At 38.1% G+C, this 15,112-nt stretch overlaps 1 protein-coding gene across 48 annotated transcripts in view; it reads right to left on the bottom strand.

The window, feature by feature from the left end:
* Positions 1–15,112, bottom strand: part of RIMS2 (regulating synaptic membrane exocytosis 2) — a 741,645-nt gene that overhangs the window by 211,911 nt on the left and 514,622 nt on the right. For 46 of the 48 annotated variants that reach the window (XM_053313368.1, XM_053313376.1, XM_053313396.1 and 43 more), the window contains 6 exons: positions 12,273–12,344; positions 9,751–9,813; positions 5,476–5,550; positions 3,205–3,282; positions 1,479–1,652; positions 226–335 (listed from right to left, as the gene is read on the bottom strand). In XM_053313368.1, the coding sequence (XP_053169343.1) occupies positions 226–335; positions 1,479–1,652; positions 3,205–3,282; positions 5,476–5,550; positions 9,751–9,813; positions 12,273–12,344 (572 nt within the window). The remainder of the gene's footprint in view (positions 1–225; positions 336–1,478; positions 1,653–3,204; positions 3,283–5,475; positions 5,551–9,750; positions 9,814–12,272; positions 12,345–15,112) is intronic. The other 2 variants (XM_053313375.1, XM_053313360.1) reach the window with 2 other exon arrangements.

The following is a 15,112-nucleotide window of genomic DNA, read 5'->3' as shown; positions in this document are numbered from 1 at the left end:
ATCCAGTTCTTTATTTATATCATTGGGAAGGCACAGATGAATGTTTATAAGATAATAAATTACAAAGTTGTTAAAAGCTGCTGAAAAAATAATCAGCAAAATAATAATATCTTGCCAAAGACAATTTCAAGACAAAAAGTCCATAGGTTTACATCCAAAGCTACAGTAAATATACATTTATTTTCCACTTAAGTCACATCTCTAAACTTCAAAAAGCTCACTTACTTCTCTCCAGTGTCCCCTTTGCTGGGAGTTGTGGCAATTGTCTACCCCTGCGGCCTGCTATTGGAGTACCTGATGGGCTTGTTTGGACAGACCCCGTACGAGCATGTGACCTACAGGACGTACATCAAGAGAAATCAAGTCAACTATACAAGTCAGCTATAAGATATATTTGTTCTTAGATGCTTCACAACTAATAAGTGATGGACAGGTTTTGTGGATGCTCTTGATACTGTGGCAGCTTTGCCTTGTGCATTTATAAATACATAGTTATCGATAAAGGAAGGTCTATTTGGGGAAAAAGCAAATTATGCAAAGGGCTATTCAAGACATTTTTATATAACTGCATCTGCTAATTGTCTATGGAAATTATGTAGGTATATTTACACACATATGTATTAACATACAGGATGGAATACACAGATAAATGTGTATATGCACATGTTTTACATTTTCTTGGTCAGCAGAAAGATATGTATCAGAATTCAGTTAATATATTGATTCAGTGTTTTACTCAGCCACAAATTTGATGACAGGCAATAAAGCAAATGTACATTTCAATGAGTGAAATGGAGTAGTAACATCATGTTCCTTAATTGTCATAATTCACGATTGAAAAGCAGAGAGGCATAATATCTTGCTAGAAAATAACTTGATTTATACAACATTAGCTCCACACATTTCTTTGCCATCTTCACTGAAATTTTTCTAAAGGCAGTTCACACAGTTTTCATACAGTCTGATCATGAATACAATACATAAACAGGAACAATGTAGAACATGCACACAGCAAATCAGAGAAAACAGTGGTTAAAACAGTGCTTATTACATAAAATTAGTACAATCAAATTTAAGAAACTGTTTTTTTGTTAAAAAAAAGTTTCATTTGATGTTATGATGGCTACTCCATAAGCGATGTCTGATGACCACATATAATTTCTCATTCTGTAAAAGAAGTACATGGTAGTTATGAGGTGCTTTAGTGTGAGAAATCACCCAGGATTCCTGATAAATGAGAAATCACAAAACAAATGTAATTAACTGTGTCATTAATTATTGTTAGTAAACAAATTGCTATGGCAGCCACACCATTATATCCTCAGTAGAATATAAATAGTGTGTTGATGTTGGCAGGGTTAGTGTCTACAGCTACAAGTGATCAGCCAATGATGAAAGGCGATACCATTGAGCTTTGGGGAAAAATAAAAAAGTGAGCTGGTGGGGCGGGATTAGTCTGATTGCATTGTCTGTTTCACCTCGATAAGGCAGGTGAGGGAGGGGCAGATCTTCCAGTCATTAATGAAGGCATCGATCTCATGAGGTTTGAGTCAGGACGTTCAGTGGATCGGGAGCGGGGGCTGGGCCGCTCTAGCACAGGACGCTGTTCTGTTGATCTGGATCTTTGATATGGTAGTCTAGGTTCCCAATTCCTGTAATGTTAGTCGAAAAGCAGCTCAATTGACCTTTATCGGTTGTTATTCATTATGATGTATCATAGTGGGCTTGGAAAAGACCAACATTAAGAACATTTCTAACATTTCAAAAAGGTTTGCTTCTTGATAACATACAGCGGCTGACATTCTGCACTTGCACAAACATGTAGCATTAGTGCAGATCTCTAAGTGAGGAGCTTCCGTTCTAGTCTAGTGTTGTGCTAGTACAACACTGTGCGCTTATGCAACAAGGCACAGAAGCAGATACACACAACCTCTTCTGCTATTGTGCACAAGTGCAACTTAGAGCATTCCTGCAACTTTAATTATTTCTGCAATTTTTTGCAGCTACACAACCTTCTTGTTAATTTTTAAAAAGTCATACCCTGACTTCTCAGTCAGCAAAGTAGTCACTTATGACTGTACACTTAATCAGGACTACTGCATCTGAAAATGGGATATCAGAAGCAACTCACAGATGTAACTTTTGAAGAGGATAATTTTTTAAAAAGCAGATCAAAACTATCTGCTACAATTTTTTTTAAGCAGATCAAAACTATCTGCTTCCACAGTTGCATATAATGAAGGTATACGGCCTGTTCAGTAACACCAGCAATATTTCTGAAGGAAAAATATAAATCACATCAGATGGAAGATGCTAATATGTCAATATAATGAAAAAATACAGGAAGCCAAAAGATGAGGGACAAAAATCATGTTAAAGCAGAAAGCCATTTCTAGGGTTTACTTGTACACTTGCACTATAGGATTTTTATTTTATTTTTGCAAAATCTATGTATTTTAGGTCAATTTATGGTTGTTATAGTTTACCAAGATGGTTGTTAACACAGAGAAAGTATTGGCTAAAATGATTAAAAATAACTTCAGACATTCATTCTAACTCATGTCTTCCCTTCAACTCAAGTTTTAGGAATTTTCACCATTAGCTTATTATGTGCTATATTAATGATTCTTTTTCTTCACTAATTAACAGTTTAAGAAGTGGAGTGATTTGCAGATGACTGAATTTCACAGAAAAATAATTCTAAGTTAGCATTAAAGGTAGTGGGGGGAAACATACGTTGTTCTATTATGAAACCCTTGCACAACTAAAGCAAATTTGTCTCTTTATATACAAAGCTGTCCTGTGGAGTCCCAGTAATATAAATGGAAATTGATGAAGAATACATACAGGTTTCATTCATTTCAGTGGAGCTTGTAACATAGAAGTGCATGATACATCACACATTCCGAAAGGATGTAGCTATCATGTCTTGAAACAGAGCAAACTGTTTGCTCAGAGAAATATTGAATTTGATAGCTTTGTTGAATCTTTGATGATGGCAATTGAAACATATGCTGATATGTGCTTTCCATGAGATGGTAACGGAAAACCCCACAGACAGGTTCAGAATAATACCAGCCACCAATAGCCTCAATCTAAAGCACCTAACCAAGCAGGCACACTGCACTAGGACACATCATTAACAAGGAATACTAAATATCAGGGAGGAAGCAAAGCTAGCGTCGGCAAATCCGCAAAGATTACCTCATATTTTCTTCTGGTTCTATATGTTCACTTTCTGAATAGGAAGCTTGTTCTGCCAATACATCCACTGTTTCACTTCTTTAATGTCAAGGATAAACAACAACAAAAAGTCACCTTCACTTACAATTGCTGATGCTTAGCTGAGACAAAATTTAAGGAAGGGTTCTATGCTACAATTGAAAAAGAAATGTACATTTTTGTAGTGCTGAGTAAATATGGCACCTGGAATGACATGGTATCTACAATTAGCTCTGGTGCTAATACTTAAAATTGCACAATTGCACTACTGCACCACTATGGCAATTGGAAATAATGGCTGTAATGTTGTGGAAGTGTAATGGTACAATTTTAAGGATTTGCGCAAAATTTATTCATTCATTTATTTATTAATTAAAACCACTCTTGTGCAACCCCATGGGCACTATTTTAGATTTTTGTAGGAGTATGGATGTTTCAGAATCACGTGGGTTACCCTGTGTGGAACCACTGATAATCCATTAAAACTGTCTTTAAAAAATAATATTTTTAAATAGTGCATGAGAAGGCTCCTCCTCAAATTAACTGCACAGCATGGGTGCTACAATGCCATGGCTCCTTCCTGCACCATGAAATTATTGTCAAGAGGCCCAGGTCATGTGACAGAAGTCCATGTTGCCACTCCTTTCCATACTGTGAAGTCCCAGATTCTATGATGGAAAATGCTGGCATAGGGAGGAGCTCCTGTATAAGATTCTCCTGCATAGCTTTTGGCTTCTAATGTTAACCATCTGTTGTGAAAATAAGCTGTTCTGCAGCAGCTCCCATACACTCCAGCTAATGTGAGAAGGCTCTCAGGAACCAAAATATCTTCATTCTATCTGCAAGGCTAAAGTGATGGAATAAAAGGGAGATTGATTTTAAGATCTGTTTCGCATGTAAGAAGATATAATGCATGGGGGGGTGAGGGTGGGGCTCATAAGATGATCTATAAGAATGTGGATCCAGTCTTTTTTGCAACAACCTGTATTTCCTGAATCATTTAGAAAGCTATGGCCACACTCTTCATCAAATGTGTTAATTCGTAACTTTTAGCTGTCCCTCCACCCCCGCCATCTTCCTGAAAGATAAAGGACTTTTCAATCCCTTGCCTTGTCATATGTTGGCATGCATAACAGCATTAAATCAAATGCCAAAGATTTGAGAACTCAGGGACATATTTCTTCAAGCAAAAAGGACTTTTGGAGGGAGAGGAGAGGCGGAAATTGTTTCCCCACCTTTCTCTTATCAACAAGCCTTTGTTTAGGTTTGCTGCAGCCTTTCTGTGAGGCTGCAGTCCTCCCTCTGCTTTCCTATAGTTGCACAACATGGAGACCATTGAATCTACACGTTCTCCAAACATTTCAAAACCTAATCTAAGTTACATTAGTAGACATGTAACCCGACAAGCTAAGGAGTCTGGTAATAACAAATGAGTTATTTGTGTCATATCACAATTGTTTTGTATTAGTGTCTAAATCAAATCAGTATACACAACATGGGTGATTAAATTCACATTGCTTTTTAAAATAACTAGAAAAAGGATCTTGGGCACAAAACTAAGTAGCTAACATTCTGACTAATGAAAAGGGACTACAGGGACACTCTGGGACCTGCACAAAAACTCTCCCAGTCCCTCTTTGCACTCTTTGTGCTAGCCAGTGAAATATCACCGTTCCGGCCATGCTCTGAAAGAGAGGAAACACATTGCTGAGGGTCAGTGACTTGTTTCCTCTCTTTCAGAGCATTTCTGGAATAAGGGCAGAAAGGGGATGTTTTGCCCGTTTGCACAATAGGATGTGCATACAGGGATTGAGCGGGTTGCACACCAGCCTCAGTCAGGTCTCCACAGTCCCTCTTTATGCTTACATCAACACAGAAAGTCTTAAAAGTAGAGTCCATTGTTACAATATGCAACTAGAAAACATGAAAATGCATGGACACAGACAATTCATTGCTTCTAAAAACAAGTGTTATCTGCTTTATCATGCATGTTATTTGATTTACTGTGCATGATACCTCTAAAATGAAAGCAGCAGTCAGGTTAAAAAAAACCGCCACTAACTGCAACATCAAAAGCAATGAATGTATCTCAGCAACAACGAAAGGAAAACATGAAAAATTAGCAGAATTATTTGCATTTTAACAACCATACGGTCTCCTCTGCTTCTAAAGATGCTGCAAGAGGCATACAAACAAACTAGCAGCCACAATTGTAACTACCGGTATAGGCCAGTTACTGTCTACTGAGAATACCTGTCAGTATCTGTGGAGGGTTGTTGAATTTCAATCCTTGGACAAGCTATTCTTCTACTAGCTATGGGAACTTTGCTGTTTGGTCACAGACACAAGATCCTTTGTTAGCACAGCATCAGTAACCACTGCTACAAACAACTGATTTCTATTTGTTAATCAAATTAAAATACCAAGTGTTCAGATATAAACAGAAGAATTTGTAAAGAATAAAATAAGCAGCCATTGAATAGATTTCATTATAAGATAATTTAGTGAAGTAATTATAGTATGCTCTAAATATCTAAGTGTATACATTAACATATAAATAGATTGTCACAAATCTAATATAAGCAAAGGAATACTCTATTTCAAATATGAAACTTTCATTCATTTTCATTTTAAAAGGCCACAAGAGAGATAATATAGAAAGAAGATATGATTGTATGGCAAGCTCAATATATGTTATATAAAGCTGCATCTATGCAGAGGATCTCATTTTTATTGGCATGTGCTTGCAATGGATGTAACCCAGTGTACCCAATAGTTACAAATGATTAAAGACATTTGTAACCAATTCTTCCTCCAAATAAACAGCAGGGATGCACGTTACCTGTTTATACAAGTTCAGTTTCAAATATATTGCATGAAATATTTTCCCATGTTTTTTTCTTATAAAATGAAAAACCCAACATGAAGCCTCTTAAAATCCAAAAATCCAATTATGTAGGCAGAAAGAAATGTATGGTTAAATTTTAGAAATCTTGAACATTACCTGAAGTGTTTTTAGATTAGTTTTAACAATTATTTCAACATGTACTTATAAACATTTCTTATATTGCTAGCTTTTTTTCTGAAAATTGGTATAAATCTTCAGTAATGGCACAACAAACTATCAAAAAAAAAGAAAGAAAGAAAGAAAGAAAAGGGGGGAAAAAGGGAAATGAGGATAAAACCAATTAATCCCATCCACAAAAACCTCTCCTATCCAAGGCAAGAACCTCTGACTTTCTATATCCTAGGAAGAAAAGGTATGCCACCTTTGGACTGTTTCTGTACAAATTAGTATGCTAATATTATGCTATATGCTATATAGTATGCAGGATTTTCAAGAGTAGTTAATTTCTCTCATCTGTAACAGAAGGCATCCAATACAGATGGTGGAAGGCAAGCCCATCTACTCCAGTCAGGTAGATCATATCAATAGATCATCTGCTATGACAATTCAGTGACACAGTTATCCTCCTCAGCTGTACCTCTCCACAGTGTGCCACCTGAGCATATAATAATAGATATGATGGAGCAATGCTACAAGAACTGGGACATAGATAAGTAATGATACAGTAAAAAGAGCAATGAGTTCCTACAAAATGAGCAGCTCATTAACTCCTTATACTTGCTGAGAAGTTCTGGAGCACAGGGAGCACTCCAAATTCTAATCCCTCTTCTGCAACGGAGTGCATGCTAGAGGAACTAAGAGAGGAGGAGAGGAGGAGTGCCTGCAGGGGCTTAAAGCACATGTGCTTTCTTAATCATAATGTCAGGCACTGTACAGATGCCAGGGCAGGCTTGGGGGCAAGATAGTCATATCTTGCTTAAGTCAACTGATTAAGATCTTGTCACTGCCTAGGCAAGTGACTGCCCGAGAACCCCATATATGCTGCCTTGACTTCAAATATGTGACTAGGGCAAATATCTAGGCAAAATTCCAGGAACATTTAATGTCCTTACAACACGTAAGGCAAAAAATGGCCTTGCATATACCATGGCATGCACCTGGATGCCCACAAGGTCAATTATCCAAAGAAACTGTAATATAGCACTAGTGAAGGAAATATCTTCTGGGACATTTGTTATGGAAGAGTTATGTTGACACTCCAATGTCCCCTTCTCCAATGCTGTTCTCCACACCCTTCCAAGTCAATGGTGACAGGGAGGAATACTCGCCATCCCCTGCTAGCTGGGCAAAGAGGCAGCCTTTAAAAGTGGTGATTCTCTTTATTGAGCAGAGGGAGAGAAACTGGCCCTATCCAGCCCCAGTATAGCATCCCTCCAGTGGCTGTTGCTGGTGGCTGTCTTATGTTTCTTTTTAGATTGTGAGCTCTTTGCAGACAGGGATCTATCTTTATTTTTATTTTTCTATGTAAACCACTTTGGGAACTTTTGTTGAAAAGCAGTATATCCGTTGTATCGTATCATGAATCAATTCTGGTTCTCTATGAAATATTCCTCTTTGTAATGACATGGTTTGTTATTCAGTTCTGTACCTCCTGGTTTGTGGTATCTTAATGCTCTGCAAGGCTACAATACAAGAATTAGACTGACTGAAATTGTTTTAGTGATGGAATGGTTATTTAAAAGAAAAAAACCAGCAGTTACATAGTGGTTGAATGACCTCAGATTTCCTTTCTAGGAATCTTGAATATGTGTTTTAAGATTACGATTTGCATTATAATCTTTGCAAAGGAAGTTATTTGGACCAATGCCAAGAAAAAGAAATCAAAAATCTCATAGTATCCAGAATGATGCTAGCACCACTAAATGCCTTGCACAGTATCTAAGGATGTGTGAAATGAAACTCACTGGGCGAAATATAGTGCTCATTCCACATTCCTGTCCCCAAGCAATATATATGTGTGACAAATCCATTTTCCAAAATAAAATCCAAAAGGTTCTGTTAAGTCTTTCATCCTTCACTGCCTTCTAAACAATTCTCAGCTGATTCTTCTATGGAACAGAATCATCTTCTATGGAACAGTTATCTGCTACAGTGGACCTGCAAGCTTCCTTATCCTATTTCTTTATCTGATGAAGAATAGAAATTGACTGCCATTTGAGATTTTCTGGACTATATACAGGTGTACAAAGTTTGAATTGGTTCCAAGAATATAATTGCAGCAACTGTAACTAATTGAATAATAAATGGAGGACATTTTACTAAAAGGTGTATGATATAACTACTACAATATTTCATGCTATAAATAGAAACTGAGGCAACTGGAGACTCTTTATCATTCATAACTCAATATAAGAATACTGCTCACACTGAGCGGAAGGGCTTGTTGCATATCAGAACATGCCCAAGACTTTTTCTGCTGGTAGATTTAATTGCAGCTGCCAGTACAATGAATACATATAACTGAAAATTGACACAGCTTCACTTCAAGAACTTCTTCTATGCTGCTTCAGTTTACCTGCCTCCAAACTGTGTCATATACAAAACACTTTCCAATTAAATATACGAAGATTCATACAAATGTTCCCTAGTCCCTACACCTCAATGGCTGACATTTTAATAAAGCACATGCATATGAAGGAACTGTAGGAATGTACTAGGATCCCCAGCCCCACTGTGTGAGCATAGGCATTTATGGCTCAGAGTGCTGCCCATGCTCTGGAAGCACTCTGTGAGATCTAGACACACACAACAGAGGGTTAATAACATGTTTCCAATCTTCCAGAGCACAGGGAATGTTCTGAACTCTAATGGCTCTTGCGCAACAGTGTGCACAGGAGGATTGGGGGAATTGCATGAAGGCTCCCTGGTGCACCCCTGCAGTCTCTTCTTGCGCGATGCCCACTTGTTAGTCAAGATGTCACTGTGAGTAATATTGGATTAATAAAATGTATACCATTTTACTCCCCCCCCCCAAAAAAGCTCAGAAACACACATATTGTATAGGACACCACTTATAAGTGTGACTGACTGTTATTGTGACCCACAAAGATGAAAATTACTTTGATTAAGTGTAATTATTGTTCTTTGAGAACAATCTATATACAGTCACACAAATGGGTGATTTAACTATAAGCATGACTGGAGCAGGGTGTGTGTGTTGAAAACTTTGTACTAAAATCCAGCCCCTTAAGGGTTAGTGCCCATGAAGTTTTGTACTGAAGGGTAGTCTATAATTTATTGAATAAATACATTAGAAATGAAGGATTATTTCTTCCTATTAAGTATAGCAATAGCAATAGCACTTACATTTATATACCGCTCTATAGCCGGAGCTCTCTAAGCGGTTTACAATGATTTAGCATATTGCCCCCAACATTCTGGGTTCTCATTTTACCGACCTCGGAAGGATGGAAGGCTGAGTCAACCTTGAGCCCCTGGTCAGGATCGAACTTGTAACCTTCTGGTTACAAGGCGGCAATTTTACCACTGCGCCACCAGGGGCTCAAGTGCTGTAAGTGCTATTAAGTATAAAGTTCATCAATATAATAAAATCACACTACATTTAAATTATGAGTATATGTGTTTAATAATAGAATTGTAACACTACACTCATTACTTACCCGTAGTTTTCAGCTGAACCATTGACTACATGATCTGCCCATGAACTTGCACCATTGTAATACCTTTACAATGCAGTTAAAATAAAAACAGATTATAAAAATGACGCTAATTTAATAAAAACATTTTTCATGAACCATATTTTTCCTTTTACTAATTTGGCAACTATTTCCAACATTTTCCACATGTCACTTCCAGTGAATTTGAAAATTGTATCTGGATAATTTGACTCCTTTAGAGAATAGACATACTGTATATGTATTTCCCTCTTTAAAATTCAGTGTATTCAATCACTGTCTGCAAATTTAAGCTATTGTCTTTTTAACATTCTGTCCATAGGATTTCTCCCCCTCCATGTCACATCATTTTTGACAGGAGTTGTGTATTTATGAAATATATTCACAAGGACCACACAGACCAGTTAAAATATGTGCGACTGAATAATCATTCCAATCAAACATTTGCATATGGCCACTATCTGTATCACTGGCATTTCAGCTCTGCAATGCTGAAAGCCATCTTATACTCTACAGACACCAAATGTGTTTGTGTACATGTTGGACGAAGTCATGGCCTATCCTGCTTATCTGCTGTAGGTACCTATGTGATACACATAGTTGGAATCACATGAAAAAATCAGAGTTTTATGGGTATTTGCAATGCTTTGTGTCTACTGTAAAACATGGCTGCTCAACTTCAGCCATCCAGTTGTTTTTGTACTACAATTCCCATAGTCCCTGTAGCCAATAACCAGGGATTATGGGAGCTTTAGCTCAACATCTCCAGTAAGGCCAAAGTTGAGCAGCCCTGCTCTAAAACCTATTAAGGTCATTCACACAACCAGATGCAGCAGAGCAGGAGCTGGAAATCCTGAGAAGCAAGGCTCGTGTGGAGCCTCAGGACCCGTTCCCACCCCCGGCTCCAGAACAGGGCTACCCTGGAATTTAACACACCCTTTAACCCAGGTTAAAGGGGGAAAGCCCCATCTTATTGTAGCAACCCCAATCATGTGTGCAATCGGGGCTGTGAGTTGCAGCTCTCAGAAGCTAGGCTTCCTAAATAGCACAGAGTGCTGCTTGAACAGTGTCCAGGAAGCCGGGAGTTGCAGCATTACTCTCAGCTTCCCATGCAATACAATATGGAATACTGGAGGACTTCCTGCTCCAGATCCCAAATGTAGTAAGTGCCACCGCGCCGATCACGTGGGTGGGCAATGCAACAGAGCACTATAGGCACTATGCTCATGTGGGGGAAGACAGGTATACTCCTGCCTTCCCTCCAGCCCTCCCTAGCCACCAGGGAGTTTGGTCATGTGCATATGTATTTATCAAATCTGAAATGACACCATAATCTGAAATATACAATCTTTAAATGAAATCAATATTTTGTTGTAATAGTAATAATAATAATGATAAATGAATAACAAACAATAATGATACTATTATAATCAGCCAAAAGTCTAGACACAGGATAATCTATGTAACGATAGGGAAAGAAACATACAGTTGTGAATGCTATTGGGTGGGAGGCAGCCTGGCACATTTATTGATGGTAAAGACCCTCTAGGCTTGCAAAAATGATTACCTATTCTCCTTCCTCATAATGAGAATGTGCCCTATTTCTAATTGGAAACTCCCAAAAATCAAAATAAGGTATTGCTGCACAGAAAGATCAGGTATGCTAAATTGGAAGGCTGCCAAGAGCTTGACACCTGCCTTTCTCCCCATCCCTGCTTAAACAAGGCCTCCATAACTTGTAGAGGGCCTAAAGCTGCATGTACTGAGAACAGCCAACTGGTCATCAGTACTTCACTGAATGGGAAGCTGGCCCCCACAAACAGCCTTATGAAACCCCATTCCACTCCTTGCTTTCTTCTTAGAAGCAAAGATGGAGAATGGGCATTATTTTTGGTGGCACTTTTTGCCACCAACTCACTCAGTCTGCAGAATTGTTGGGACATACAGATACAAGGTGGATGGTAGGGAAAGGACAAGGGAAAAATGGGATTCTCCTCCCACACTCTGCCAATCTCCATCAATCATAAATTACTGATGGTTTCCACCAGTCCTGAAATATGCTAGTCATGCAACTGGCATGTGCTCAACCTAAAACAATTATGACTGTAGAAACAGATATATTTGCAACATGTCTAGTCATCCATAAAAGAATAAGATGATTCTTTGAGGCTATGCTAACTAACGATTACCTAAAAAACTCAGAAACCTGAGGCATTTTTATTTGTGAGAACTTGTCTACATTTTTGGTTTTCTTTCCTGTCTCCACTGAACACATTTTCTCAACAAATATCTTAAAAAGTACTGCACCAAAAGTACTGCACCAAGTACTGCACTCAGTGCTAAATGCACACTATTAGATCAAGCCATTGAAACATATTGTATCAACATACTGCATGGAGAGCACACAAAATCCAAATATCATGAATCTTAGCTATTTCAAAATTCTAAAGCTTGCAAGATGTTATAATACAAAGTCTTATCTATATCTACTATATAAATCAAAATACCTTTCAGGAGTAGGGGAAATATCAGTGTCATCAAAATATGTATTAGGCACTCTTCCCTCCTTCCTACTCCTCCTGAACATGAAAAAAATAGCAGATATTTCAGACATTTTAGAATTGCCTTAGGTGCTGTATGGTTATTTGTGCTTTATCACAGAAGATAATGATTGTTATGTAATGTTGATCTCCTTTTTGGTGCCGTACATTGCAGTTCAGCAAACATCAAACATTCCTAAGAGTGAAGCTACAGAATGCAAAGAAAATGGGGCTTCTGATGAAAACAGCAATTTCCCCCTCCCCCTTCATTGCATCTAGTTCAAATTATCCTATGTTATGATAGATTTGATGTACATTTCCCACCCAGCCCTAGTGACAGCTTTTCATGTGGAGCAGGGGCAGGGAAACACACATCAAAATAACATCGGGACATAGCACAAGTTGAACACAGAGTGGTTCTCTGTACAGTACACATACATGATCTGTACATGTGCAGGTCAATTTGAAATATTTCTAAAGCTTTTGAGGAGTGAGGCTTTACTTCCTGTCTATTTAGCTAAAGTCTATTGGTGCCAAGTCCCTCTGCTGAACAGCTGGGTGAGCATCTCACCTGTTCAGTTTCTTAGCTGTTAGTGATGAGACCAGCTTAGTCCTGGGTGGTCAGGGAGAGGGAAGCAGTGATCAAAATTCTATTGCATAATCTATGCACGTAACTACAAGAACCCATTTATCCAACCCACTGTTGAACATCGCTAGAATCTGCAAGTCTGCTGTCAAGTGCCAACAATGCCATGGGGTTAAGTCAAAGATGCTGACAGTGGTTACAGTTCATATGATGTGTGCCAATTGGAGGGCACAGATGTCCGTGGTTTGGGCTGGGTATTCCACTGACTATGAGTAGTCAACCTTGAAGTTTTCAGGATGGAGTGGTAGGTACTCATTCTTAAAGATAGGCATGCAATATCATTTGGGTTGGGGCAATAAGAAGACACTTGTGTGAAAGCTATTTATTATTCCTTCTTCCCTGTTCTATTCCCTCTTCCAATACTGAGGGTATGATTTCAATTTCAAGACTCTTGTTCTCGAACCAATTCCTAGAGGTAAGGTGAGGTGAAGTGAGTTTTGTTCTCATTCATGATCTGAAACTTATCCAGCACCATGATCTCCTCCACAACAGGATCCAAGGTATGTTTAAACTTTTTCATATTACAATCTGAATCGGTTACTATTCCACATTGCATCTCTCAGTGGTACCAGATCTCTTCTGTCAGATCTAAGGCCCAAAGACACAGTGGTGGCAAGGACATCCAGAATGCCTTGGACTACATTACCTAATCCTCATGCTCTTCACACATTAAAAATGCCCTGTGAGTGCTTAGGTCCGAGTTATCTTAGAGAGTGCCTTCTTCTGCATGATCCCCGCCACACATTAAGGTCATCTGAGGAGGTCCATCTCCAGTTACCACCGGTTCGTCTGGTAGCGACTCAGAGGTGGGCCTTCTCTGTAGCTGCTCCTGAGCTGTGGAATGCACTCCCGGCAGAAATCCACAGTTTGAAGTCTTTACTGGCCTTCAAGAAAGCCCTTAAAACCTATCTGTTTGGCCTGCCTTCCAGGGTTTTTAAATAGTTGTAATTGGTGTTAATGTTGTAACCTGGTTTTCAGGGGTTTTTTTTATTGTTGTGATTGTTTAATTGCTGTTTTATGATGTTTTAATTGTTAATTGTTTTATACTGTTTTATAATTTTTGTTTTAGTTGTTAACTGATTTTAATGGTTTTGTTTTAATTGTAAACCACCCTAAGCCATTTTGGAAGGGAAGTATAAAAATCCAATAAATAAATAATAATAAACAAACAAACAAACAAACGCCAGTTCATCAAATGAATGGATTCTACACACAGACATGGGGAAACAAAATCTGCATTGAAGAATGAAATAATAAAGGAAGAATGAGGTTTTCTACACTTCAGTTTAGAAGAGAAAAAGGAAAGACATCTCACTGCACAGCAGTGGAAAAGGAACTGCATAGGTATGCCAACTGAACTACTTAGTGCCAAAAGATGCAGTCAAGGAGATGAAAAGGAGTATCTCTCACTCCAATGGAAGTTTCTGCAAATTGGCCTAATCATGTGCACTTCCCATATGTGGGACTACAAACAGGCCACACAGGAGAACTAGATGTTCCGGAAAAGGAAGGGGAATTTCAATAGGCAGCTGCTGTTTATAGCAGCAGCTCCATGTTCATGACAATTAGTTGTTCCACCAGAAGTTTCATTAAATCAAAGGAAATAAAGTGCACAAGCCAGACTGATTGCAATAGATCAAGTAAACAAACCAGACTGATTGCAGCCCGCTCTGTGCTGAAATAAGAGCATCTCCTTCTCTGTTTGCTTTTAGAAGGACCCTGAAGATGTACTTGTTTTCCCAGGCCTTCAACTGAGATTCGATTTTTAAATTTTAATGTGTTTTTAACATGGTTTTATCTAATTTTTATCTTATGGGTTTCTTAAATGTTTAATTGTTTAATTGTTTAATGGTATTTTATATTTTCATTGTTGATTGATTATAACTGTCTTTGTTTTATTTGTAAACCTCCCTGAGCCAATTTTGGAAGGGCGGTCGGTATAAAAATTGAATGAATGAATGAATGAATAGGATAACAGGCACACCAAATTTTTGCTAGATTGTGCCCTGTTAAAAGAAAAAGAGAATCAAAACGGAATATAATTTTTTTAAGTCTACATAATAATATTAAATTTATGAGCATTACTCTTCTCATTTTATTGGACATTCCAACCTGTCCTAACATACCAAGCCCTGCATTTTTCATAATCATGATTGACATC

This window comes from Hemicordylus capensis, chromosome 4, assembly GCF_027244095.1.
Source record: "Hemicordylus capensis ecotype Gifberg chromosome 4, rHemCap1.1.pri, whole genome shotgun sequence".
Taxonomy (NCBI): domain Eukaryota; kingdom Metazoa; phylum Chordata; class Lepidosauria; order Squamata; family Cordylidae; genus Hemicordylus; species Hemicordylus capensis.
Note: the sequence above shows the minus strand (reverse complement) of the source record. Positions and strands in the feature narration are given on the sequence as shown.